The sequence below is a fragment of the Giraffa tippelskirchi genome, chromosome 3 (genome assembly GCF_054371585.1).
Source record: "Giraffa tippelskirchi isolate mGirTip1 chromosome 3, T2T-mGirTip1v1.2.pri, whole genome shotgun sequence".
In the NCBI taxonomy this organism is placed as follows: Eukaryota; Metazoa; Chordata; class Mammalia; order Artiodactyla; family Giraffidae; genus Giraffa; species Giraffa tippelskirchi.
In genome coordinates this window covers 9500722-9527112 of record NC_137277.1, presented here as the reverse complement: position 1 = coordinate 9527112, position 26391 = coordinate 9500722, and the positions used below count along the sequence as shown (strand labels likewise).

General features: G+C 56.0%; 1 protein-coding gene across 4 annotated transcripts in view; it reads left to right on the top strand.

Annotated features, from left to right (window-relative positions):
* The window catches only part of DNAH17 (dynein axonemal heavy chain 17), a 94701-nt gene that overhangs the window by 33100 nt on the left and 35210 nt on the right, over positions 1-26391 (top strand). For 2 of the 4 annotated variants that reach the window (XM_081575683.1, XM_081575684.1), the window contains exons 26-51: positions 2480-2728; positions 4445-4567; positions 5848-6195; positions 6294-6385; positions 6792-6918; positions 7596-7748; positions 9063-9188; positions 9365-9472; positions 9981-10112; positions 10404-10564; positions 11202-11358; positions 12309-12413; positions 13944-14101; positions 14735-14873; positions 15024-15251; positions 15644-15781; positions 16646-16778; positions 18028-18155; positions 18879-19027; positions 22765-23047; positions 23149-23322; positions 23570-23777; positions 24167-24332; positions 24931-25033; positions 25688-25835; positions 26212-26303. In XM_081575683.1, the coding sequence (XP_081431809.1) occupies positions 2480-2728; positions 4445-4567; positions 5848-6195; positions 6294-6385; positions 6792-6918; positions 7596-7748; positions 9063-9188; positions 9365-9472; positions 9981-10112; positions 10404-10564; positions 11202-11358; positions 12309-12413; positions 13944-14101; positions 14735-14873; positions 15024-15251; positions 15644-15781; positions 16646-16778; positions 18028-18155; positions 18879-19027; positions 22765-23047; positions 23149-23322; positions 23570-23777; positions 24167-24332; positions 24931-25033; positions 25688-25835; positions 26212-26303 (4128 nt within the window). Of the gene's footprint in view, positions 1-2479; positions 2729-4444; positions 4568-5847; positions 6196-6293; positions 6386-6791; positions 6919-7595; positions 7749-9062; positions 9189-9364; positions 9473-9980; positions 10119-10403; positions 10565-11201; positions 11359-12308; positions 12414-13943; positions 14102-14734; positions 14874-15023; positions 15252-15643; positions 15782-16645; positions 16779-18027; positions 18156-18878; positions 19028-22764; positions 23048-23148; positions 23323-23569; positions 23778-24166; positions 24333-24930; positions 25034-25687; positions 25836-26211; positions 26304-26391 lie in introns of those variants that run through there. The other 2 variants (XM_081575682.1, XM_081575685.1) reach the window with 2 other exon arrangements.

The window sequence follows — 26391 nt, the reverse complement described above, 5'->3', positions numbered from 1 at the left end:
GATATTTTAGTTCTTCTTTCTTTCTATTTTTTATTTTATGGCAGTATGTGTGCATGCGTGCTAAGTCGCTTCAGTCATGTCCGACTCTTTGTGACCCCATGGACTGTAGCCTGTCAGGCTCCTCCGTCCATAGGATTCTCCAGGCAAGAATACTGGAGTGGGTTGCCATTTCATCTTCCAGGGGATCTTCCCGACCCAGGGATTGAACTTGCATCTCCTGCCTTGGCAGGCGGGTTCTTTACCACTGTGCCACCTTCGAAGCTCTTATTGGAGTATTGCTGGTTAACAATGCTGTGTTTCAGGTGTCCAGCAAAGTGATTCAGTTATGCATACACATGTACCTGTTCCTTTTCAAATTCTTTTCCCATATAGGTTATTACAGAGTGTTGAGAGGAGTTCCCTGTGCTATACAGTAGGTCCCTATTGGTTGTCTTTCTTTTTTTTAATAGATAGTGCCTTGATTTTAATTTTTTTAATCTCTTGGCCACACCGCGTGGCATGCAGGATCTTAGTTCCCTGACCAGGGATTGAACCCGTGCCCCCTGCAGTGGAAGTGCGGTGTCCCAACCACTGGGCTGCCAGGGAAGTCCCTGGTTATCTATCTTAAATACAGCAGTGTGTGCCTGTCAGCCCCAAACTCCCAACGCATCCCTCCCTCCCCTCCCACCGTGACCTGAAGTTCCTTCTCTAAGTCTGTGTTAGTTCTCCTTTGTGCACTTGAATGAACTTCAGAATCTGTCACACCCTCCTCTCTTCAGATAGAAAACTCTCAGACTACACATAGACTTGAATCTACTGTGAGCTCATCTGGGGAGGATTCCCCTCCTGGCAGCAGTAGTCGGCGTCCCTGCCCAGGAGCAGGCCCTGTCTTGTCATGTATCTGGTTTTTTAGATTACATCTTAGTAAGATAATGTAAATGTCTGTCTCCTGACCATGCTAAATCTATCTATTTCTCACAGAGGGCAGAGTGGGGAAGAATCTTTGGAGCCACAGGCTCCATCACAACCACCCCCAAAGGGAGAGAATCCATCAAAGCCTCTCGATACTTTTTTTTTTTTTTGCAACTCACTGAATTCAAGTCTCTTGTGCTCGAGTGACCTGACTGAACAATGCTGCTGCTAAGTTGCTTCAGTCATGTCCGACTCTGTGCGACCCTATAGACGGCGGCCCACCAGGCTCCTCTGTCCCTGGGATTATCCAGGCAAGGACTGAACAATAAGTGAAATCAGCTCAGAAAGCTGCACTGTCCCTTGATAAATAACACTTAGCACAGACCCAAGAATGCAGGTTACTTTCCCCAGGAGGTAACGATAAGCATTTCCGGTCAGGGTGTTGCAAGAAAAATTGACAAACGAGCCAGGGTACTTATACGATAACAGCATACAGAAGCAGCTTAAACTTAAACCAGAAAGGGCCATCGATTTCTGTGGGGAATAAAGCTTCAAGTCTTGGGATTTGCAGAGTCAGTCTCTTGTCAGCGCCCCAACTGTTGATCATTGTCAAGGACGTCTATCAAGACCAGGCCTTTCTGCCCCAAGCCTCTATCAGCAACATCTGACCCCCTCCAGGGACTCCCATCCAACTCCCAAGCCATTCTCAGCCCACCCCAAATTCAAGACAGGAGCTTCTCGGGTTTCTGTCTCCACTCTTCGTAGGGTGGTACCCCAGTACCACCTGTGTCTTTTTCATCCTGTCATGAGTGGAGTTTCTTCTGGGGTGTCTTTGTCAGTGTAAGCTAGGTTGGGCTTCCCTGGTGGCTCAGGAGTAAAGAATCCGCCTGCCATTGAGGGAGACCTGAGTTCAGTCCCTGAGTTGGGAAGATTCCCCTGGAGAAGGAAATTGCAACCCACTCCAGTATTCTTGCCTGGGAGACTGCATGGACAGAGGAGCCTGGTGGGCTACAGTCTTTGGGGTTGCAAAGAGTCAGACAAGACTTAGTCATTAAACAACAACAAGTAAGCTAGGTTACCCTGCAGTAACAAACAGCCCTAAAAACAAAATCTTTGTGTAGTTAACCACAGACACATATTTTTCATTCATGCAAAGTCCACACTGCAGCTCCAGGCAAACCCTCACAGCTCAGTGCCTGTGTCCACAACTGCCGAGGCAGGTAGAGGGGACTGTGGGTTTAGCATTGGCAACCCAGTGCCTCTGCCCCCCAAGTGACAGGTGTCATCCACATTCCTTTGGTTGGGGCAACGTTCGTGGCCTCACCGAGACATGGGACAGAACAAGATCCTGGTGAGCAGTGACAAAGCCCATGTTTTGCCAAAATCTCTCTTAACTGCTGACTTTTAAGTTGAATCTGTCATGGTAGAACTGGGGTTCTTTTTGCTCCCCCTGTATCCGCTCACTTTACCAAGCTCTGTCCTTAGTGCTGGAGACGCCTCATTGGATTTTTCCGTCTGAGAGCAATGCCAGGAAGGTGGCACGGGTGCCTTCCCAGCAGAGGAGTCAGTAGGCGATTTTCCACCTTAGGTCAACACCAGCATCGACGACTGGAAGACCACCAAGTGGAAAAACATCAACGTGGAGCAGATGGACATAGACTGTAAGAAGTTCGCCAAGGACGTGAGGTCCCTGGACAAGGAGATGAAGAGCTGGGATGCCTTCGTGGGGCTGGACAACACCGTGAAGAACATGATCACATCCCTGCGTGCCGTGAGCGAGCTGCAGAACCCCGCCATCCGGGACCGCCACTGGCAGCAGCTCATGCAGGCCACCCAGGTGCCACACTGATGTGGGGCAGAGGGCAACACTCCCTGGGAACTCGCTGCGGGAGTGGGGGGGCTGATGCTGCTAAAGCTGGCTTCACGCATGCGCACCCCAGGCCATCACACAGGGCTCCGGGCTCAGGGTGGCCTCTAGCTGGGTTGGAGGCTCTGCTGTCACCATCTTGATTTCCTTAATTAATAACTTTTTCACACGGGATCCCATTATTTTCATTTTGCACCAGGCCCTGCAAATTATGCCACCAGTACTGGTTGTAGCATGAGTGGTGAATGTCCATGGGGCTCAGGAATTTTGGGGTGGAGGAACAGTCCTGGGTCCCCCCATGTAACCCAGGAGCACAGGGTCCTAGCACCAAAATTTTCCCAGGGATGTTCCCCAGTGGGGAGTGGGAGGGGCACTGGCCTTAACACTCACTGAAGGCGAATAGAACCATCCCCACTGTCAGCAAACATTGAACAAAACTCTATGGAACGGCTACTCTGCAGAGGCCCCCCGTAGATGTCAAGGGAGAAGAGAGATTGAGGACACGGGCCCTGCTCTCAGGGCAGCAGAGGAAGAAAGACCAGCACAGGCCATGGTGTTTGGGAGGCCGAGTGGGGTGCTCAGTGGCAGTTCTAGGGGTGCAGAGGAGGCAGCTACCTCCCCGGTTAGGGACATGCGGATCCAGCATCAGGAGCACGTGGGGTGTGGCCTGGGCCTTGGGGAGGAGAAGGGAGAAACGGGCGAGAAGAAGGGATTGTCTCGAGTACTGAGGCCGCTGGCCAGCAGGCTTGTGTACCCAATCCAGGGCCTGGGAGAGAACCCCGGGCAGTGATCAGCAAACAACGGAAATGTCCCAGGAATTGGGCACCACCGAGGACCTGTTGAGACCTGGGCAGGTATTTTCTCAACTGTGATTGAGAAACACTCAATTCCATCAGTTGGTCAAACCAGTTTTTGTGGCAGGCTTGGAATCCAGGCTTGGAAATGTCTATGTGACAGTGAGAAAGATTTGAGGACTGGGTGACACCATGCAAATACCTGGTATTGTTACCAGAGTAACAGTACCTGTGACTCAGCCACACCTGTTACTAACACGGCAGCTTCCCCAGATGGATCGGGTCCTGCAGCTGCGGTCACAAAGCCCAACATGATGGGGATCTTGAAATCACAGAAATGTATTCTTCCATGGCCCTGACGCCAGAAACCTGAAGTCAAGGTGTCAGCAGAGCCATGATCCCTAGGGGAGGACCCTCCCCTGCCTCTCCCAGCTTCTGGTGGTCCCAGGCAGCCCTTGGCTTGTGGCTGCGTCCGACGCATCCTTGCCTCCGTGGTCACATGGCCTCCTCTGCATTTCAAACCTCCCTCTCCTTTCTATGATGAAAACACCTGCCATCAGCTTTAGGTTCTGTGCAGTTGACCCGAGATGATTTCATCTCAAGATCCTTAACAGCTGCAAAAACTCTATTTCTGAGTAAAGTCCCATTCTGAAGTCCGGATGGACATGAATTTGGGGGGACACTCTTCAACCCACTACTGGTGGGCTCTGTTGCTACCAGTTTTACAGGGAGGAGAGGCCTGGAGGAGTGTCTGCCCAAGTCACGGAGCTCCTGACACCCACTTCCTGGCCTGGGTTCCTCCCTCGCCAGCCTCTCCATGAAGGACAAAGGTGTCCCTCAACTGGAGAAGATGTGACCGAATGTGAAATGTGCCTATTTTTTCCCTCTGCAGGTGAAATTTGAAATGTCAGATGAGACCACCCTGGCAGATTTACTCCAGCTGAACCTACACAAGTACGAGGACGAGGTCCGAAACATTGTTGACAAGGCCGTGAAGGAGTCTGGGATGGAAAAGGTATCCTTTGTTAACAGTGAAGTGCGTTTTATGTGGGAGGGTGCGGAAACCGACCTGCCAGCCTGATGCCCGTTGAATGTGCTGATGCTGAAAGCGATTCACCAGTCTAACCCTGTGGAATGGCATGTAGGGTTGAAACTAATGTACCACGAGTTAACACCTAACTGAACTCTCCTCTCTTTCCATGAAGCACCCTCATTTGTGGTCCATCCTGCCTCACCCTTTGCCTTCTGAGAAGCTGAATGGGGCCCGGAAGGGTGGACAGTGGTCAGGAGGGCTGGCCATCAGCTAGTACCTAGGGCCATTCCAGGACACATGAAAATGCCGGAGGATTCCTTTGCAATTCAAACCTCTCTCCTCATCTGTTTTTTGAGTTTGAATGTTCACAGTTGGGCTTGCTTTCTTTTTTTTAACAGCTTTATTGAGCTATAAATCACATACCCATTGAAAGTGTGCAATTCAATGGCTTTTAGCATATTTACAGAAATGTGCAGCCATCACATATTAGAATTAGTCAATTTTAGGACATTTTCCTGGAGAAGGCAATGGCACCCCACTCCAGTACTCTTGCCTGGAAAATTCCATGGACGGAGGAGCCCGGTTGGCTGCAGTCCATGGGGTCGCAAAGAGTCGGGACACGACTGAGCGACTTCACTTTCACTTTTCCCTTTCATGCACTGGAGAAGGAAATGGCAACCCACTCCAGTGTTCTTGCCTGGAGAATCCCAGGGACGGCGGAGCCTGGTGGGCTGCCGTCTATGAGGTCGCACAGAGTCAGGCACGACTGAAGCAACTTAGCAGCAGCAGGACATTTTCATCTCCTCAAAAAGGGATGAAACCCAGACCCTTTAGCTAATAACTCCCCATCTTCTCACACCTCCACCCATCCCAGCTCTAACCTACTGCTTCCTGTCTTCTATAGGTTTGCCTTTTCTGTACATTTCATATACATGTGAACATACAATATATGGGCTTTTGTGTCTGACTTCTTTCACTGAGCATGTTTTTAAGTTTGCTTTGTGTTGTAGCATGTGTCCATACTTCATTCTTTTCTACAGCCAAATAATGTTTCATTATGTGATTACTCCACATTTTGTCAGTCCGTTCATCCACCGAGGGACATTTGGGCTGTTTCCATCTGTTGGCCATTGTGAATAATGTTGGCACGAACGTTTTGGCTTTCTGAGAGCAGGGCCTCCTTCCACGTTCTAGGAAACTCTGGGTCCTCTTTAGCGATTCTTGCCTGACTCTCGCTGACCCGGTTTCTATTCCTCCGGAAGGTGCTGAAAGCCCTGGACAGCACCTGGTCCACCATGGAGTTTGAGCATGAGCCGCACCCACGGACAGGCACCATGATGCTTAAGTCAGACGAGGTGCTGGTGGAGACGCTGGAGGACAACCAGGTGCAGCTGCAGAACCTGATGATGTCCAAGTACCTGTCCCACTTCCTGCAGGAGGTGACCAGCTGGCAGCAGAAGCTGTCCACTGCGGACTCGGTCATCTCCATCTGGTTCGAGGTCCAGAGAACCTGGAGCCACCTGGAGAGCATCTTCATCGGTTCCGAAGACATCCGCGCCCAGCTGCCAGAGGATTCCAAGCGCTTTGATGACATCGACCTGGAATTCAAGGTGAGCACAGCTCTCTGGCTCCTGCCTGGGCACTTTTGGAAACAGCTCCCTTGGTGCAAACAGGGCTCGTGATGCCATGCGGTCCCTTCTCCTCCCAGGCCCTGATGGAGGACGCAGTGAAAACACCCAACGTGGTCGAAGCCACCAACAAACCTGGCCTCTATGCCAAACTTGAGGACCTGAAGAAGAGGTGGGTCCCATACCTGTCCAGATGAGGGGCTTCGCTGTGGCAGAAACCCAAGTCATGCGCCTCCCCCACCACCCCGCTGGCTGGGCCAGAAAACCCCCAGGTTGTGGGTTAACACATCCCCTCCCTGGAAACACCTGCCACTTCCTGCCACCCTGGCCACAGAGCCTGCCTTCAGCCTCAGAGGAAGCCGCGATGGCAGAGATTAAACTGTAGCCCCTCTTGCCTGGGGACGTCCACAAGTGCGGGGGCTGGCTGAGAACGAGCGTGTCCGCTTGGAAGATTTGAATCAAACTGGGGCTGTGAACAGCCTGGACGCCTCCAGTGTCATCTGTCCAGCACGTGGAAGGATGGGCTGAAAGAGACCCTCTGTCGAGCAGGACTCAGCAGCCTCGTTCCCTGCCCCCAGGTTGGCTGTGTGCGAAAAGGCCTTGGCCGAATACTTAGAGACGAAAAGACTGGCTTTCCCCAGGTTCTACTTTGTCTCTTCAGCTGACCTCTTGGACATTCTCTCCAACGGAAATGACCCCGTGGAGGTAGGCAGGCCCCTGATGGTGCGAAGGGGCGCCAGGCTCCATGTCCGGGTGGCCCCGGGATGTTGGAGGAGTGTCCAAGAGGTGGTCCACACCAGAAACCGCCCAGGGGCCGGGCCATGACAGAAGGACCCGGGACCGCTCTCAGAGCCCACCCTTCCCTCCCTGAGCTCCATCATTGTGCTCTGGGAAATGGGTGAGATGCCCGTTTCTAAGACACAGGCCGCTCATCCTACTAAAGCCCAGACACTGGGAGGAAAATTTCCCGCGAGGCTCCTCTTCTAAAAGAGAAGGGCGAGCATCCGGGCAAAGGGAGGGGACCGTAGTTTATTTTAATCATGAGGTTCCAGACGCACAGTGCGGGAGCCCCAGGGCAGCCTGCGGTTCAGGTTCTGAGCATCTGACTTAGGAGCATAGGCCCCGTGCCCCCCAGGACAGAACCTTCTTAGGGAAGAGAAGAAACAGACATTCAGGAGGTTCTGCCCGATCAGTGTTTGCTGTTTCCTTTGTTGGTGAAGTGTGTTTAATCAGCATCCCAGAGGCGGGGGATTGGGGGGGAGCATAAGTCAAAAAAAAATGACGCTTAAGACCACCCGAGGGAGACCCAGGCCACAGGCATCCGCTTGTGAACCCCTGGGTTGCAAAATCCAACGTCCTCCCACTCCGACCCCGAAATCCAGGTGAGCCGCCACCTGTCCAAGCTCTTCGACAGCCTTTGTAAACTGAAGTTCCGCCTCGACGCCAGCGGGAAGCCACTCAAGTTCGGCCTGGGCATGTACAGCAAGGAGGACGAGTATGTGGACTTCGACCGGGAGTGCGACCTCTCAGGGCAGGTGCGAGTTGCCCTGTGAACATGCACAGCACTGCCTCCCCCCCCCCGGGATGGCGGTGCCTTGCACGGCCACAGACAGGCTGTCAGCAGCAGCCCGTGACTGACCCTCTCTCCTCTGCCCTTGGCCTTGCAGAACAAATGCTTAAGGGACGTCTTTATAGAAGTCCCTGCACAGCCTTACCTGTGCAGTCTGAGGTGACCTGTGAAAAGAAAGGAGAAAGGAAGGAGGGAAACGGGAGGGAGAAAACAGATTTATTAATGCCCTTAAATCTTTATCATTTTGTTATTATTAATGCCAAGGGACCACTCTGGAGGGCGCCATGCACACCAGCCAAGTTCTCATCCCTGTTCAGCATGATGGGCTTTACAGCTGCCATGTTTAGCAGAGGGCTCCCCTTACCCTGGGCAGCCCGGCCTCCTGTCCCACCTCCCCAGCCCAGGAGGCTGCTCCCTTCTGCTGACAGCAAGCTTCCTGGTTGCCCTCTCCTCCCATCTCTTTGCCCAAGTATTGATCAAACATCCAAATCTATTCTGACATTAGCCTAAGCAAAAGGTAATTCTAAGCAACATGTAATTTGGAAGTAAGTCGGCTTAGGAGGTTAAAAATCTCATGCGAGAAAGCTTGAGCTCCAGCAACTTGAATTTGGAGTGCCTGGCCGGACGGGGTCAGCAGAATCCATTCATCAGTTTGTTGAGACGCTTCCCACACTGAACCACTTTACAGACATAACCATTGAACTACAGTGAGCTCTGCCTGCGCTGTGCTTCTATCAATAGCTTAAAAGAAAAACCAACCTGATTATCCCCTTCGGGTATTTTCCCCATGGTGGCAGTTAGTTGAAGGTTTGTATTTCAAATTACACGTAAGGCTCACCAGCCAGTTTGTCTGCGTGACAATCTCAGACCCTGAGAGAACGCACTTGGGGACAAGTGGGGCTCTGCTCATCAGAATCTGCCCGGGACACGGGGCAGCAGGGCCCCGGGGACAGACGCCCTGTCCCGGAATATCAGCACCGCTTCGTGGGCTCAGACATAGACCACCTTCCCTAGCTTTTTCTCTCACTCCCTCCCCCTTCTGTGTGTAGACGCCCTGAATGCACATGAACGCCCACTGCAACTAGTTTTGCGGGTACACCTGGGCTTGCTGAACACATTTTTCCAGCAGGGCATTCTTACAGCTCAGAAAACCTGGGCATTTCTACCCCTGGAATGATGATAAGGATGAGGACAAATGGTAATTTATTTTGTAAATATCAGAGCAAGTCATCGGATGAGACGTGCTCACCCTCTCTGGTCCCTGTGGCTCTGTCCCCAGGTGGAGGTCTGGCTGAACCGTGTGCTGGACAGGATGTGCGCCACGCTCCGCCACGAGATCCCCGAAGCCGTGGTGACCTATGAGGAGAAGCCGAGGGAGCAGTGGATCTTTGACTACCCCGCCCAGGTCCGAGCTGGGTGGACGGGGCAGCTCCGAGATGCGGGGAGGGGTGGACGGAGCACACACGTCCTGGGTTAGCCACAGTCCGGCGGCGAAGAGCCACCTTAACAGGTGTAAACTCTTATGTTGGTCAGAAAAAGGTGCTCACATGGCGGGGTACTGGGGCCGCCCTCTGTTTTCAGATCGCACTCACGTGCACCCAAATCTGGTGGACCACCGAGGTGGGCTTGGCGTTTGCCAGGCTGGAGGAAGGCTACGAAAATGCCATCAAAGATTACAACAAGAAGCAGGTGTGTCCCCCCACCTCACGTCCATCCGAAGCACCTTGCTCTGTGAGGTCCTGCCTTGTGCCACTGCCATTTCTCTGAGTCAGAAGCAGCCAAATATTGGCAATAGTTGTTCTGCCCAAGAGTAACCGCTTTAGAAATACATGACTTTAATCCTCTATTTCGATTTGACTTTTTGAGATTCTTGGTTAGAAATTTACAAACCAAAGATAATGTTTAAAATGAAAGATATAACACCGTCAACAGATTCTTAGCTAACCTTCTAGCGTACATATAATCAATTCCTAGGCGAAAATATATAACTATCCAAGTGGCTTTAAAACCTGTTTTCACTTACTATCTGCCATCTTTTGTGGCATCAGATCTTCATCTACACCATTTTTAGTGACTCCTTGATATTCCATGGGGGAGGGTCAGTTCCCCAGTGCCCAGGGGGACCCGCCCAGCCCGCAGGCCACCCCTGAGGCCACCCCTGGAGCCGTGTCTGAGAGAGGCATGTTTGCTCTCACAGATCAACCAGCTGAACGCGCTCATCACCCTGCTCATTGGAAACCTCAACGCCGGGGACAGAATGAAGATCATGACCATCTGTACCATCGATGTCCACGCCCGGGACGTGGTGGCCAAGATGATCACCGCCAAGGCATGGGTGCCGGGAAGGGCTCAGGACTCCAGCGCACATCCCTCACTCCAGTTACTGCTGCTTCCTCGGTGGGGTGGGGGGTGACACGATTCCAGGCAGCGGCTACCCCCTCCTTCACCCCTTAGTCTCGCTCCTGGTAAGACACTGGACAAGCAGCCCAATCAGAAGCGCCTCTGGTTCACGGTGGGGGGCAGTGTTAGCTTTGACGGGGGCTCCTCGGGAGGAGCGGGGAGCTGGGAGCACCCCAGGGTCAGGGGCCGCTTGGAGGCAAGGCAGCCTGCTCCTCCGCAGGTGGAGAGCTCCCAGGCCTTCACCTGGCAGTCCCAGCTGCGCCACCGCTGGGACGAGGAGAGGAGGCACTGCTTTGCCAACATCTGCGACGCCCAGATCCAGTACTCGTATGAGTACCTGGGCAACACACCACGGCTGGTCATCACCCCACTCACGGACAGGTGAAGACCTCTGCTGCCTTCCCACCTGGCCTTGAACAACACGGGGGAGGGAATCACACCCTTTCTCTGGGCTCTTCCCCACGCGTCCTTGCACCGTCGGACCCAAATGTCCCCTGCTGAGGCTGACGGATCCGGGCATTTGGGTTGGGGGACCTGCATTCAGGTTCAGTTCTGCCGCTGGCCAGGCACCCAGCCTTGGGAGCCGAGACCTCATTCCCTCACTCTGACCCCAGCTGTGTGGCCTTAGGGGTGTTGCTTAGCCTCTCTGAGGGCCTGTAAAATGGGGACGATGTTTTATAAATCCTCGGCAGCTTGTTGAGGGTCAAGTGAATCATGTAACACCAAAAAGCACTCAGAGCAGTGGCTGCTCAGGGCAGATCCTCAGCGCCTGTGAGGCAGCTGTTACTTTGGATGGGCAGTGCCCTCCCCCGCCAATGCCATGGCTGGGTCAGCCCTCATGTAGTGTCTGCTCCAGCAGGACGGCGTTTGCTCCTTGGTGACATCACAAGTCCTCCTTTGCCCCTGTGAGCTCCCTTTGGTGCCACCTTGGGGCTCAGGGGGTGTCACTGACCCACGGTAAAAGAAAGTGGGCAGCTCTGGGGTTGCCACCCACAGGGTGATTGGAGGTCCCTTACAGATGCTACATAACCTTGACCCAGTCCCTCCATCTGATCATGGGCGGAGCTCCTGCTGGCCCCGCCGGGACCGGCAAGACAGAAACGACCAAGGACCTAGGCAGAGCCCTGGGCACCATGGTCTACGTCTTCAACTGCTCCGAGCAGATGGACTACAAGGTACACATCCCACATCCAGGGGAGCCTAAAATCCCCTCCCCCAGGAGGCCACAGCCAACACTCCCCAAGTGACCACTGGATGTGTGAATACTGCCGGCTGGCCTCTTGGGCATTACCAGTGTGTCTGGTAGAGGCTCCCAGGGTGGACAAGACCCGCCCCCAAACATCCTGCCCCACTGAGGAGACGACCCCTCCCAACCTACACCCCAAACTTGTCCCAGCAACTGGGGGCACCAGACAGAGTGAGCCTTCAAGGGGGTGGTGAGGGTGGCCCCTAGGGAGGGGCCAGGTCCCTGCAGTCACCAGAGGCTTTGCAGCACAGCCACAGTTCTTAAAGGGCCCAGGAAAGAAGACCATGGAGGTCAGGTCAAAGCAGCCTCTGGTGGGAAGGGTTGGGGAGCACTGAGGTCATGAGCATGTCCCCCCGGGCCTCCCCACCCCATCCCCATGGGATCTTCGCAGTCCAGGGGACCCCATCTTGAGGCTGAGGGTGGGGACAGCTGCCCCCTCTGACTGTCAAGGCCACAGCCCATACCAACCTCCTGGGTTTCAGAGAAGTGAAATCTGAAGTTGGATCCTCCTAGAAGGAATCTTGTGTATAAACACTGAAGAATCACCCCGATTATCCTTCAGGGGCCTGAGTCTGTCCCCTCCACCTTAGAGGGAAGGCCCCTTCCTTGTGTGCTAGTGGAAAATGCCAGGGTGAATTTTACACAAATGGCCTTATTTGAGTTCAGGCAGAGCCTTCAGCCCAGGGAGGATCTGGGCTCTTCCTGGCACCCGGCCCCATGTAGTGTTGACTCTTCCAGGGAGTGGACAGCCTGCCTCTAGCCTCCCAGGGGCCCCGAAGTTCCTGAGCCTGACCCCCAGCCTGAGTAGGAGCTGAGAGGGCAAGTGGAGGCCCCTGGTAGGACTCTCCAATGCTCACTTCTCCCCATCACCTTTTCTAGTCCTGCGGAAATATCTACAAGGGCCTGGCCCAGACTGGAGCCTGGGGCTGCTTCGACGAGTTTAATCGGATCTCTGTGGAGGTCTTGTCCGTGATCGCTGTACAGGTAGGGCCCCCATGCGGCCTCTGGGTCACCTTTGGGAACTCGCTGCCCTCCCACGTCGGAGCTCATCAGCTTTCCTGTAGGGTCAGGTCAGCCTGAGTGGTGGTGTGGCACAGAGGTGAGCGGGACCCCAGCCCTGTCCTTCGGGGTCCCGTAGTCTGGTGGGGCACACAGAAGGGTCAGACACAGTGGCACACTTGTCACCGAACCAGGACAGAGGGCTTTGTTTCAGTTCCCAATGGAGCTGGGCATTGAAGTATGCATAGGAGCTTGTCAATTAGACAGGAGTGCCAGGAGAAAGGGAGGAAGTGTGCCCAGGTATTTGGGGAATACCCATGATGGAGTGCATGACTGCCTAGTTCTGGGCTCTATTTAAACTCTCCATGCCTCCATTGTCTAATCTGTAGAATGGGTTTGCTGGCAGGATTAGGGGTGAGTGCGGGTAGCTGGCCTCCTCCACTACTGTTTCCCTCTTGATGTAGATACAGAACTATCCCCAAGCCCTGGGACCAGAGGCCAGTAAGGCAAAGGGAAGATGGGGGCAGTCAGCGCCCCCTGGACCCACTGGAAGTGCTGACCGCTGCCTTGGGGACCCCCCAACCCCCAAAGTCAGTACACAGACCCCAGGAAAATTATGCGGAGCTCTGTGAACTGAAGTGGAGGAGCAAGAACTGGAATAGAACATCAGGAGAGGCTCCACGTGGTGGGGAGAGTGGGGTCCCACCTCCAGGCCCCACCCTGTTGGGGTGTGAGCCACACACACCGGTAGACCAGTCTGGCAGGAAAGTCCTGGGCTTTGCTCAGGAGCCCCAGACTCAGAGCAGGTCTTAACCGTGGGTACGGGGCGCCCTCCAGTGGTAGTTTGGAGGTTTGCAGCTGCTCAGCGGGCACCAAGGGTCAAAGGCAGCGAATGGTCCCAGAATTCAGATCTCACCTGATGCAGACTGCCTGATGTGGGGATGGCTACCAATCAACCCTCCCACGGGTCACTGCTGGAGCAGGAACAGACACACAAAACGGCTAGGGGGCGGAACATCACTCGATAACGAGGATTAGCCTCGACCTGGAGGAACTCCCAGGGTGTCTCGCTGAGTGACCAAAGCCCATCTGAGATGACATACTATACCATTCTACTTACTAAGGTTCATGGAAGACAGCCTCACAGAAACAGGAGCAGATGAGTGTTTGCAGGGGGTCAGGGGAGGGTGGGATGGCAAAGCGGTGGGGCTGGCTGTCTAGGGTGACTCCACCTGAGGTCACGGAAATGTCCCCACGTCGCCGTCCTGGTGGTGATGCTGCACCTCAGTCACCACTGGGGGGCGCTGGGGAGGGAACCAAGGGATCCCCTCTCTGTTCTGTTCTTACAACTGCACGTGAATCTACAACTGTACCAAAGTTTAATTAAAAAAAAAAGATCAGGACAGTCCTCTGCAAATTCACAGCTATTCACATGCTTCAGCGCAAACGAAGCTCCGTCCAGCCCATGAAAGTTAGCTATTCCTGCATGAACCCATCTATGTACCAACTGTTTAGGTAAAATGTGTCCAAGATGCAATTCGGGCCAAGAAGAAAACATTTAATTTCCTGGGAGAGATGATAAGTCTCATCCCCACCGTCGGCATCTTCATCACCATGAACCCGGGGTACGCTGGGCGTACGGAGCTGCCAGAGAACTTAAAGGCCTTGTTCAGGTGTGTGGTGGGGGGCAAGGCCCAGGAGAGCGGCTGTGGAGGGCCGGGTCAACCCAGAGGAGGCCAGGGAGGCAGGGATGGGGAACAAGGCCTGGGTGAGAGGGGCTAGCTGGCCAGCACCTCTGTAAGGAGCAGACGGTGTCTTTCCTCTGACTCCCAGGGGGTGGAGAGGAAGGTCCCATTTTAGGCATCACCTGCCCACGGGTCAGGAAGATCCCCTGGAGAAGGAAACGGCAACCCACTCCAGTATTCTTGCCCCGGAAATCGGAGCCTGATGGGCTACAGTCCCTGGGGTCACAAAGAGTCGGACACAACTGAGAGACTGAACACACACACAGCCGATCCGTACAAGGTGATGGGTGGAGACAGGGCTCAGGTGACTCTCAGAGTGGAGTAAAGGGGGGCAGGGCCTGGAGACACCCCTGTGCAGAGCAAGGGAGCAACAAGTAAAGATGGGAGGGGAGCTGAGTGGAGGGGAGGGGGTCTGGGAACCTGCTCTGCACCTAGAATCTCTGCCAGTAAGGCTGTGGTCCTCCCGGAAGGTGAGGTGTGCATCCAGGTGATGAGGGGCAGGTGAGGGCAGGGATGGAGGAAGGTGAGAAGCTAAGACAGACCCTCCCGCGGGCCCCTCAGGCCCTGCGCCATGGTGGTCCCCGACTTTGAACTGATATGCGAGATCATGTTGGTGGCAGAGGGTTTTCTGGAGGCCCGCCTTCTGGCCAGGAAGTTCATCACACTCTACACCTTGTGCAAAGAGCTGCTGTCAAAGCAGGTGTGTGACTGTCCAGGGGCCCACGGAGCCGGGTGGGAGGGATGACAAATGCAGGTGGCCCAGGCTGCCTCCCAGACGACCTGGCGAAGCCCCGCAGCCTCGGTCCCAGCACGTCAGGTGGCATGCTCATGCCTGCCCACCCACCTACAGGATCACTACGACTGGGGCCTGCGAGCCATCAAGTCTGTGCTGGTGGTGGCTGGCTCCCTAAAGAGGGGCGACCCCAGCCGGGCAGAGGACCAGGTACTGATGCGGGCCCTCAGGGATTTCAACATCCCCAAGATCGTCACCGACGACCTGCCCGTGTTCATGGGGCTCATCGGGGACCTCTTCCCCGCCCTGGATGTGCCTCGGAAACGGGACCTGAATTTTGAGAAGGTGGGTATGGCCGGGGTCCCACCAGGGGCTCCTTGCTGCCGAGGGCATCCCTTTCCACCACCTAAGTGGCAGGTACCACACGGGGGTGGTGGCCATGTCTGCCAGCAGGCAATGGCCACACGTGTGTGTCTCCCTCTGCCCTAAGGAATGTCCCGAGGCCACTGGCTGCCTCTCCAGCCCCTTTCTCAATACTGGAGTGTCAGGAGAGGAAGCAGGAGGGGCTTCGGACAAACCCATCCCCCACGTGGGGGTCTCAGTAGCACCCACAGCAGAGCATCTGGACACCCCCACGGGCAGGGCCACTGTTCCCTTCTGATCTCTGCCCTGGGCAGGGGGCTCCCTACTCGTGCACGGCAGACCCAGAACCCCATCCTGCCTGCCTGCCTCGCCAGGTCATCAAGCAGAGCGTCGTGGAGCTCAAGCTGCAGGCGGAGGACAGCTTCGTGCTGAAGGTGGTGCAGCTGGAGGAGCTGCTGCAAGTCCGGCATTCGGTGTTCGTCATCGGGAACGCGGGCAGCGGCAAGTCCCAGGTGCGTGACTGCCTGGGGACCCAGCCCAGTGCATCCCGGGCCCCCGAAGAATGTCATGGGCTGGGAAGGGAGCTGTGACGGGCCACAGGGACGGAGGAGGAGGCGAAGAGTGGTTGGGGACCCCGGTTCCCCCCTTGAGAACCCTTCTCCCGGGTCTCCTCTCCTTCTGCTCCGTCTCCCTTGATGCTAGTCACCCACCTGTCTGCCGCCGATCCCTACCCTCCTGCCCCCTGCCATTGCCTGGGGCACAGTGGGAAGCAGAGGGTGGTGGCCAACATTACTGATACCCATAACATCGGAAAATTCTAAACCAGCTGAGTGCTCAGCTAGATGCCCACAGGATGGACAATTATGCTATTATTAAAGATCACCTCCAAAGACTATGTAACATGAGGGATGCTCACTTTGTTATTTTTAAAAAGCAGAAACTGTATGAACCAGTTCTCTAAAAAGGAATGTATGTATGTGTGTGTATCTACACGCATATCCACGTGAATGTCCTCAAATGTCCTTAAAAACTCTTTTCTCTTGGTGGAAGAATTGCAGGTAGCTTTCTTCCCTTATTTTTTTCCAGTGAGCACATTACTTGTATTATCAGGAGCAATATGAATTTTCCCGGGACTTGGCACAGCAGCCATCCACTGTGCACAGAGACGAGCGATCTCAGGGTGCCTGGCGTGCCCTTGGGTGTTGTCTGGGAGATGCAAACTCACCTGCGTGTCTCCAGGGCGAAGTGGGCCCAAGGCGGGGCTTCTGCCTGTGGGTCTTCAAAGGCCCTGTGAGCTCGCACGAGGGCCCTGGCACAGGGTTTGGGCGTGGGGTGCGGCCCCCGAGCCCCGTGTGAGCGGCACCCCCTCGGTCCAGGTGCTGCGGTCTCTGAACAAGACCTACCAGAACCTGAAGAGGAAGCCGGTGGCCGTAGACTTGGACCCCAAGGCCGTCACCTGTGACGAACTCTTTGGCATCATCAACCCGGCGACCAGGGAGTGGAAAGATGGTAACAGAGGGGGGTCCCCGAGGGACCAAGGGGACCAGGGGTCAGAGCAGGCGTCCTAGGCCTGGGTCCATGGCGGGCCGATTTTGTTGTGGCTGCTCGGCCAGGCTCCGTGCAGTGAAGCCACGGCCAGGTCCCCGAGGGAGACCCTCGGCAGGCCCAGTTGGGGGAGGGGGAGGGGAGGGGGAGGGGGAGGGGGAGGGGGAGGGGGAGGGGGAGGGGGGAGGGGGAGGGGAGGGGGAGGGGAGGGGGAGGGGAGGGGAGGGGGAGGGGGGAGGGGGGAGGGGCCCACCCATACGCACAGTGCATCCTGACAGCACTTACGGAGAGCAGGGAGGCCACAGAGGGGAGCTGGCTCACTCCACCAGGCAGGGGGGACAGGGGAGGCCATGGACACCTGGGCATCAGCCCACCGTGGTGCACAGAGCCGGGGAGAGCCCAGAAACACAGGCTGGAGCCTCGGGGGCTGCGAACGGTGTTTCCCTGGAGGAGGGACTTGATGAGGTCTGTGCTTTATAAAAAGAACCCAGGACATTGGAGAAAGGACAAGTGAGGGGCTGGAGGAGAGAGAGGGCCCCAAGGGTGGTCCACGGGGAGGAAGGGGCACTGGAGGGGATGGAAGGAGAGATCCCCCACCCTACCTGAGCTTCCATGCATCCCCTTCCTGGGCCGGGGTGGGGCTCTGCTCCAGTCTTCCCCCTGCAAGGGTCCTTTGCCCCTCACCCTGCTTTCTCTTTGAGACACTTTATCTGTTTCTGTGTGTGTATCTTGTGTTTCTCCTGCCCCCCTCCACTGGAATGCAAGTTCTGTGGGAGTGGGCAGGGGACTGTGACTGTCCCCAAGCCCCCTGCTCTGAGTCTGAGACTTGAGCACTCAGCAAACCTTTACTGACAGAAAGAAGAAAGGGGGGAAGTGAGGAGTGAAGGGGTGGGGCACTCCATGTAGGGCTGTCGAATCTGAGGACTGGACCAGACTTGTGGGGAGCCTTGCGGGGCAGGGGCAAGGGCAGAGGCCTCAAGGAAAGGGGCCTTGGGGTCAGGAGAAGGGCAGGAAGTGAGCCAGGTCCCCTCCCGTCTGAGCGTCCACTGTCCCTCTGGAGCAGGGCACCGGCCACCTCTGAGAGGGGCCAGGGCCGGCCCGGCAGGCGTGGGAGGGGGCAGGCTGGTCTCGGCCCGGGGAGTGGCCGGGGTGCTGGCAGCGCCCCCGCAGAGGGCCACCCGGAGCCAGACCTGATTAGCCCTGCCGCCCGCAGGCCTCTTCTCTACCATCATGCGGGACCTGGCCAACATCACTCACGACGGCCCCAAGTGGATCGTGCTGGACGGGGACATAGACCCCATGTGGATCGAGTCCCTCAACACCGTCATGGACGACAACAAGGTGCGAGGGGCCCGCGATCCCAGCGCCGACCCCCCAGAACCAGAGTGACGAGGGGCAGGGGAGCGCGTGGGACTCCACACACGTCTCGCCCCCCTCACTCAGCACACAGGAAGTGCTGTGGATGGGGACTGAGGAGGGGGCCTGTCTGGAGCTCTGCACGAAGTGTTATAGACGGCGAGGGGCGGGGGGAAGCCCCCATCCCGAGGCACAGTCCTTGCAGGACACAGGCCCACTGAGCCCAGGCCAGCTCAGATGCTCTTTGGCAGCAGCGTGGGTGAAGGATGCGGGCATGGGGAGCTTTCCTACCTGATCATGTAGTGGGTGGCACCATGTGAGGGGAAGCTAATATCTTGGAGGGCGCAGACAACGTTGAGAATTGTCTAGAAGCAGCTTCAGAAAGTGATTCTCAATTGGGTGGAGGAGGGAACCCCAGCGTTCCCCAGAAAGGGAGGAGGAGTCGTGGTTTGATGAGGCAAATTTAACCCCAGAGTGAAGTCCTACATGGTCCACGCACATCTGGAGGCTGTCCATGGCCCTGGGGTGGGACGGGTGGAGGGGGTGCTGACATCAAGGACGGCAGAGAGATGCTGGGTTAGGGAAGCTGGTTGGCGGGAGTGCAGAGGGTGTCTCTGACCTTCCTCCTCTTCTGAGATGGGACCTGTGACACCCTTGGGACGAAGGTGCTTTTGCAGCTGAAACCCACAGGCCTATGTCCCTCGCTAGGTCCTCACCCTGGCCAGCAACGAGCGGATCCCCCTGAACCGCACCATGCGGCTGGTGTTCGAGATCAGCCACCTGCGGACGGCCACGCCAGCCACTGTCTCCAGAGCCGGCATTCTGTACATCAACCCTGCCGATCTAGGCTGGAACCCGTGAGTTGGGCTTTTGTTCTGCTCCAAACTATACAGAGAAAAAGGGAAGGGTAGTGGCATTTCAGTGTTGCCTGGGCACGCATTCATTCACTCACTTATTCATTCATACGGTAAGCACTGTGTGCCAGGCCCTCCCCAGGCAGCACGGTCACTACAATGCAAGGATGCAGGAGAGACATGTGAATAAGTGATGACATGCACGGAGACTGCATCACAGGAGCTGATGAAGCAAGTGGAAAGGGAGAGGCTGGGCCTGTCATGGAGACAAGAAGTTTTCCTGGGGGAGCTGGGGTTTGGGCTGACCCCCTAGAGGAGAAGGAGCTTTCTGAGTGGAAAGCGTTTCAGGTGAGAACCAACATTTAAGATGCGTGGGAGCCAGAGTGTGAGGTTCCCAGGGACAGCCAGCAGTCTGGTGTTCACGGATGGACCGTGAAGCATGGAGTTGCTCTTAGCAGGAAGGGACCGGCCCTAGACCAGCCGAGGGGCTGGCACAGGGGCCCTCTCTGATGTGAAGGGAAGAGTTCATGCCAGCAGACAACAGGTGGCCACTGTGGAAGTGGGCGGAGGGGTGGATGTGAGAAATGTTTGAAATCGTAAGAAATGGAAGGCTTGGCATTGAACTTGGAGGTACATTTTCACGCTTGGACCCATGACTAGCAATTTACACGCCAGGACATCCTGCATGGTCTTAAGTAGAAACCCTGGTGCAGCGTTCCAGGACTGACAGGCTAGGGAGAAACACCGTGGCTGCATTCATCCCTCCCTCCCTCCCTCCCTCCATCCATCCCTCCATCCCTCCATCCATCCCTCCATCCCTCCATCCCTCCATCCATCCCTCCATCCATCCCTCCATCCCTCCATCCCTCCATCCATCCATCCATCCATCCATCCCTCCCTCCATCCCTCCATCCCTCCCTCCCTCCCTCCATCCCTCCATCCATCCCTCCATCCCTCCATCCATCCCTCCATCCATCCCTTCAACCAGGGCTTTCTGTGCACCTGCTGTGTGTCTGACCCTAGGCTGCTCCGTGCTGGGGAAACTGGGTCTCCAGGAGACATGTGGAGAGTGATAAGAGATGTGGGGAGGAAGCGCTTCCAGAAGGAACAGGCGGCAGGGAAACGGGAAGGTGGCCTCCCACACTCCCAGGGAGGAAGAAGCCTCAGGAGGGAGGCGGGGTCAAGAGGGCTGCTTCTGGAGAGTCGAGGAGCCAAGGACAGACAGTTGCCCCTGGATTTTGGCAGCTGGGAGCCGACCGCTAACTGAGGCGGAACAGCTTCCTGGCATCACAGAGGCAGAAGCCAGGTGGCAATTCGAGGAGCAGGAACTGGGAGGAGGCCCCCAAAAGGAGGGTCTTTCTGGAAATGGGTCTCGAAGCAGCTGGGGGAAGATGAGCGCTGCGGAGCAGAGGCAGGAGGGTTTCCAGGTGCAGGCGAGTGGGGGAGCCCCGGAGGTGGAGAGTCCAGCGAGGCCAGGGCTGGAGGGGTGCTCGAGCGCCGTGGCCTGGCAGGGGTGGGACTGGAGCTGGCCTGGCCCACAGGGGCCTGGGGGCCGCCGAGACCTGGCATCACTGTGCCATCTTCTTCAGCAACACCTGTCCGCCCACTTTGCTGGCGTCCTGTGGCCGCCATGACCAAGGACCAGAAACCAGGCAGCTTCAGACAATGGAGGGTTATCCTCTTCCGCTTCTGGAGGCCAGAGATCTGAAACCAGGCATTGGGAGGGTTGGTACCTTCTAGAAACTCTGAGGGGGGACCTCTTCCAGGGCTCTCCCCTAGCTCCTAGTGTTGCCGGCAATCCTTGGCTTGTAGATGGATGTGGCCACTTTCTGAATCTCAGGTGCCCCCCCCCCGCCCCCCGCACACACCTCTGTGTGGCATAATTTCCCTTCTTATAAGGACCAGGCAGTGGATCAGGGCCCACTCTCATCCACGATGTTTCAGTCTCGAGATCCTTACTTTGATTTCATCTGCAAGCACCCTTTTCCCAAATAAGCCACGTTCACAGACCGCAGGGGGGCAAGTCTTCTGAGGGCCCGCCACCCTGCCCACTTCGCACATCTGGGTTTTTCCAGGGTGGGCAGCAGACAAGGCAAGAGAACTGGAACAAAGCCCGGGCAGGAGACGCTAAGATACAGGGGGACAGGAAGAAGATGTCGGGGCCGAGGGGCGTCCAGGGGGACACCCAGCAGTGGTGGGGAGGAAAGAGCCAGAAGATCAGCAGGGGTGGGCAGAGGAGGGGCATGGAGTGGGCTCAAGGAGACATGCCCTTCAGCCAAGAGTGGTCCTTGGGGCTCCAGAGGAATGACCAGGAGACTCTGAGTGGCTCCTTGGGGACCAGGAGGAAACCTGGGTTTTGCTGGAGAGAAGTGGAGAGTCTGAGAGCCAGCTCAGGGCACCCCCAGCCCCAGAGGAAGAGCAGCGCTTCCGCAGGGGCAGCCATCCCAGAAGGGGACGTGAAGCACAGTCCAAGGGTCTCATGGCCTCCGGGGACAGGAGAGGCACCCACAGGGAAGCCTCTCGGTGTTATACACCTGAGCTGGCTTTTCAGATCAAAGCCGGCACAGACATCTGCATGCACTAAGCGTCTCTAACAAAGCAAAATTTAAAATTTGATATATCCGCCTGCAAGATAGAAGGCAAATGCAGCAGTCTATGTATAGATTTGCAAATTGGTCTCCGTTCTAAAGAACTAGTGTACCTGGAATTCAGTTCTAAACTGCACATGTTTGCTTTTCTGTGTTTGCTTGTCAAGTGTTTGAAAATCTGCTCAGTTACCTAGTTAACCCAAGGGCAACGGGGCAGAGGTTTTGAACTCTTGGTTCCCTGATCTGCTGGGGATGTAGTGAGACTCAGAACTTCCAGAACACGTACTCACTTGCAGAAAGGCGTGTCTGCAGAGGGCAGGCAAGCTGCGTTGGGTAACGTGAGCTTCCTGCTTACGCTCTGGGCATCCTGGAAATGACAGCTCACTGAGCTCATCAGCCAGCACTCTTTACGCTTTTAGCAGGCGCCTGTTTAGCACTTACTGTGGACCAGGCCCCGTCCTCTGAGCTTTAAAAATATCCACCCAGGTAGTCCTTCCAAATGGGCGTTATCATCATCACTCCCATTTACGGATGAGAAACCTGAGACCCAGACGTGTTGAGTAACTTACCCGAGGCCACCACTGGCCACACTAGAGCCCATTCAAGTGGGCACTCAGACTCTAGAATCCACACCCCTCATGGCCGTGGTGGACCACCTCTGTGCAGCCCACTCCAGGCAACACAGCTCCCCAGGAATGCCTGTTGTATTGGTTTGGACTCTTCCACTAAAAGCGTCAGTTGGCTCAATTCACCAAGCATGCTTCAGGCATGGGTGGATCCAGGAGTCCAGATAATGCCACTATGTTTCCCTGCTCCTCTCCTTTTCTTCCCTTCCCATCCCCTCCCTGTCTGTCCCCCAGATGTTATGAAACCTTTCCTCCCCTCTCTTCCTATATGCAGCTCTACTGTCCTCAGTATCAGCCGCATTTGAGGGTAGGGAGCATGGCTCCTAGTTGTTCTAGGTGGAGAGCACCCCACCGCTAGAATCCCAGGGAAAGAGCACACCCTCATCAGATCCTCTGAAGGCCTCGGGACCGGCCCCATCACCAGGCAGGAGCACCAGAAATACGTGGAAGTGTTCAGCAAGGGGAGGGTCACCAGAGGGACCCCACCCGGCGGCCTGGTCCTGCAGCACGTCCCTGCCTTCCCCAGGGTGGTGAGCAGCTGGATTGAGAGGCGCAAGGTGCAGTCAGAGAAGGCCAACCTGATGATCCTCTTCGACAAGTACCTGCCCACCTGCCTGGACAAGCTCCGCTTCGGGTTTAAGAAGATCACGCCGGTGCCCGAGATCACCATCATCCAGATGATCCTCTACCTGCTGGAGTGCCTCCTCACCGAGAAGAACGCGCCGCCCGACTCCGCCAAGGAGCTCTACGAGCTGTACTTCGTGTTTGCCTGCTTCTGGGCCTTCGGGGGGGCCATGTTCCAGGACCAGGTGCGCAGCCGGCTGCAGCAGGCGTCCGGCCGCCCAGGCAAGGTCTCCCGGCGTCCCTCCCAGCAGGGCCCTTCGTGAGCTTCGTTTTTGTCTCCCAACAGCTTGTAGATTATCGGGTCGAGTTCAGCAGGTGGTGGATCAACGAATTTAAGACAATCAAGTTCCCCTCGCAGGGGACGGTCTTCGACTACTACATAGACCCCGACACCAAGAAGTTCCTGCCGTGGACGGACAAAGTGCCTGCCTTTGAGCTGGACCCCGACATCCCACTGCAGGTAACGGCCCAGAATGGTGACGATGGACCACAATTGAGGAGCGGGACTCAGAGTCCCACCGCACGCTTCTCGTCGGGACATCCAGTCACAGTCTCTGTCAGTAGGACCTTTTCAGTAAGACCGGGGGATTTAACAGACTGCCCAGGTCTGCAAGTTTGTCCGGAGGTGGGACCTGGAGGCCTGGGTCTGTCTGAGGTCAGGGCTCCTCCCCCGACATCTTCCCGCCCCCCTTCGCCCCGCCCCCCAGGCCTCGCTGGTGCACACCACGGAAACCATCCGCATCCGCTACTTCATGGACCTGCTCATGGAGAAGTCGTGGCCGGTGATGCTGGTGGGGAACGCGGGGACGGGCAAGTCGGTGCTGATGGGGGACAAGCTGGACAGCCTGAACACAGACGACTACCTGGTGCAGGCCGTGCCCTTCAACTTCTACACGACCTCGGCCATGCTGCAGGGTGAGGTCGGGGACGCGCCCGGGCCCTCACTGCCTGGCCCGGACACACCCAATCCCACCCCGAGTTCCCCCGTCCCTTCTCACCACAGCCCCAGGAGCTCACCAGCTGCCTCTCCACTTCCCACACCCCCACCCACGGGTCTCTGTCCCCACGGTGGGCGTACCAGATCCCGCAGGGAGCTCACAGCCAGTCTTGGGTGGCACAAGGTCGATGGGGCACGAGGTTCCTGCCCCCCTGCCTGGGACCCGGGGTGCCCACCCCCCTCTCCTTCCCTCCCCCGGGGGCTGGAGTCCAACCTTCCTGTCCTTGGTGCCCCCCGGGCTACCCTTTGGGCCCCTGCCTCTGGGGTTGACTGGGCACTGTGGGGGCTACCCCATTCCCTTCTCTAGGGGTTCTCGAAAAACCACTGGAGAAGAAATCAGGGAGGAACTACGGACCGCCAGGCACCAAGAAGCTGATCTACTTCATCGACGACATGAACATGCCCGAGGTGGACAAGTACGGGACGGTGGCCCCCCACACCCTCATCCGACAGCACATGGACCACGGGCACTGGTAGGCGGGGGTGAGGGGTCTGCCACGGGGCGGGGGAGGCAGGGCTGGGACACAGGACCAGGCTGACGGGGCTTCAGGCCTGGGGGGTCTGGGCTGGGGAGGTCAAGGCACAGAGGGGTTAGCCAGCCTCCCTAGAGTCCCAGTTGAGCTGAAACGTACACCCAGATCTGCACAGCGAGCCACTCTGTTGCCTCCCATTTCAAAAATTTTCTCAAAAAAAAAAAAAAAATTTTTTTTTCCTCTAGAGCATGAAGTACAGTTGGCCATTTCACACATCATCGGTATTTATTGAGGCTTATTATTCATTTATTTGGCTAAACCGGGCCTTAGTTACCACATGCGCGATACTTGATCTTCGTTTTGGCATGTAGGATCTTTAGTTGCAGCATGTGGGATCTAGTTCCCTGACCAGGGATTGAACCTGGGCCCCCTGCCCTGAGGGTGCAGAGTATTAGCCACTGGACCAGCAGGGAAGTCCCAAGGTTTTTTGTTGTTGGTTTTTTTTAACCGTATGCAAGGCATGACCAGGGTGGGTGGGGAGCCGGGGGTGGCTCCAGGGCACCAACGGCAGGGCTTGACGCTGGCCTCCCCCACGCAGGTACGACCGACAGAAGCTGACGCTGAAGGACGTCCATAACTGTCAGTACGTGGCATGCATGAACCCCACCTCCGGGTCCTTCACCATCGACCCCAGACTTCAGGTGGGCAGAAACCAGACTCGTCTGGCTCGGCTGCAGGAGTCCGAAGCTCATGTGTCCAATGAGAACAAGAGCGTGGATGTGGGGTGGTGGGGGCTGCAGGCTGGCTTTCCCTGGAGCACGCCCCAGCCCTTCAGATGTCAGCACATTCGTGGGGACGTCGAGAGGCTGCCAGATTGAGCAAGTGAAAATACAGATGCCTGGGCAAATCTGAATTTCAGATAAACAGCAAATCATGTCCCATACGATGTTTGAGACGTATTTGTACTAAAAAAAAAAGAAAAATTTTCTGTGTGAAATTTAGACTTAACAGGATATCCTGTACTGTGTCTGCAACCAGGCAGGACTTCACCCTGAATTATCTGGAACAGATGGAGATCTGAAATTTAAACCCAGGCTGCGCTCTGGAACATTCTTTGGCCTCCGCCAAGTTGTTTCTGGAGCGCAGGACGTGAATTTGGCTGTTTTTAGATGGAATCAGTATCTAAGGGGGGGGAGGGTCCTCACCACACGCAAGGCTTGAGGGAACCTGTCCATTCTGACCATGCCCACGAGACACCAGGCGATGAGGACAGAGTCTGCTCCCCAGTAAGGCGGCCCTGCCCCAAGCTGGTCCCCACGCATGGCCTGACGAGGGTCTCTGGTTGTTCCGGGCAGCGCCACTTCTGTGTGTTTGCGGTGAGCTTCCCGGGCCAGGAGGCCCTCATGAGCATCTACAGCACCATCCTGACCCAGCACCTGTCCTACCGCTCAGCCCCCCTCGCGGTCCAGAGGATGAGCAGCCACCTGGTGGCCTCCGCCCTGGGTAAGCCGGCCAGCCTCGCCCCCTCTCCTGTCTGTAAGACCCGCTGCGTTATGGGGCCGACGGCAGCTTCATACTTTCCCCTGCTAAATATTTTATTTATACTTTCAAATCAATATGTTTTTTTCAATGATGCTGTATTTCAACAGAGGGTATTATGAGATCCAATTGCTCGGGGGGGAAGGCGGAGGATAGGAAATTCTGTAAACAGCAATGATTGACGCATGAGTAGAGGGGCAGAATCCCTCCCCCTGCAGATTTCTTACTTAAATTGTCACCGTCTCACAGTCCATTTGCTTTAGAAACTATAGCTTAAGCTTTGCACTTCCTGAGGCCATTAAGAGTGCACAAGAATCGATGTGTCTTTTTCCTGGAACAGCCCTGCACCAGAAAGTGACATCAACGTTTCTTCCCACGGCCATTAAGTTTCATTATGTTTTCAACCTCAGGGACCTCTCCAGTATTTTCCAGGTACTGCTCTTTTAGTGCTACGTAATGCCACCTTATGGCCAATGCCTGGTCCACGGATGCTCTCCTCCTCTGCCATTCTCGGGAGAGA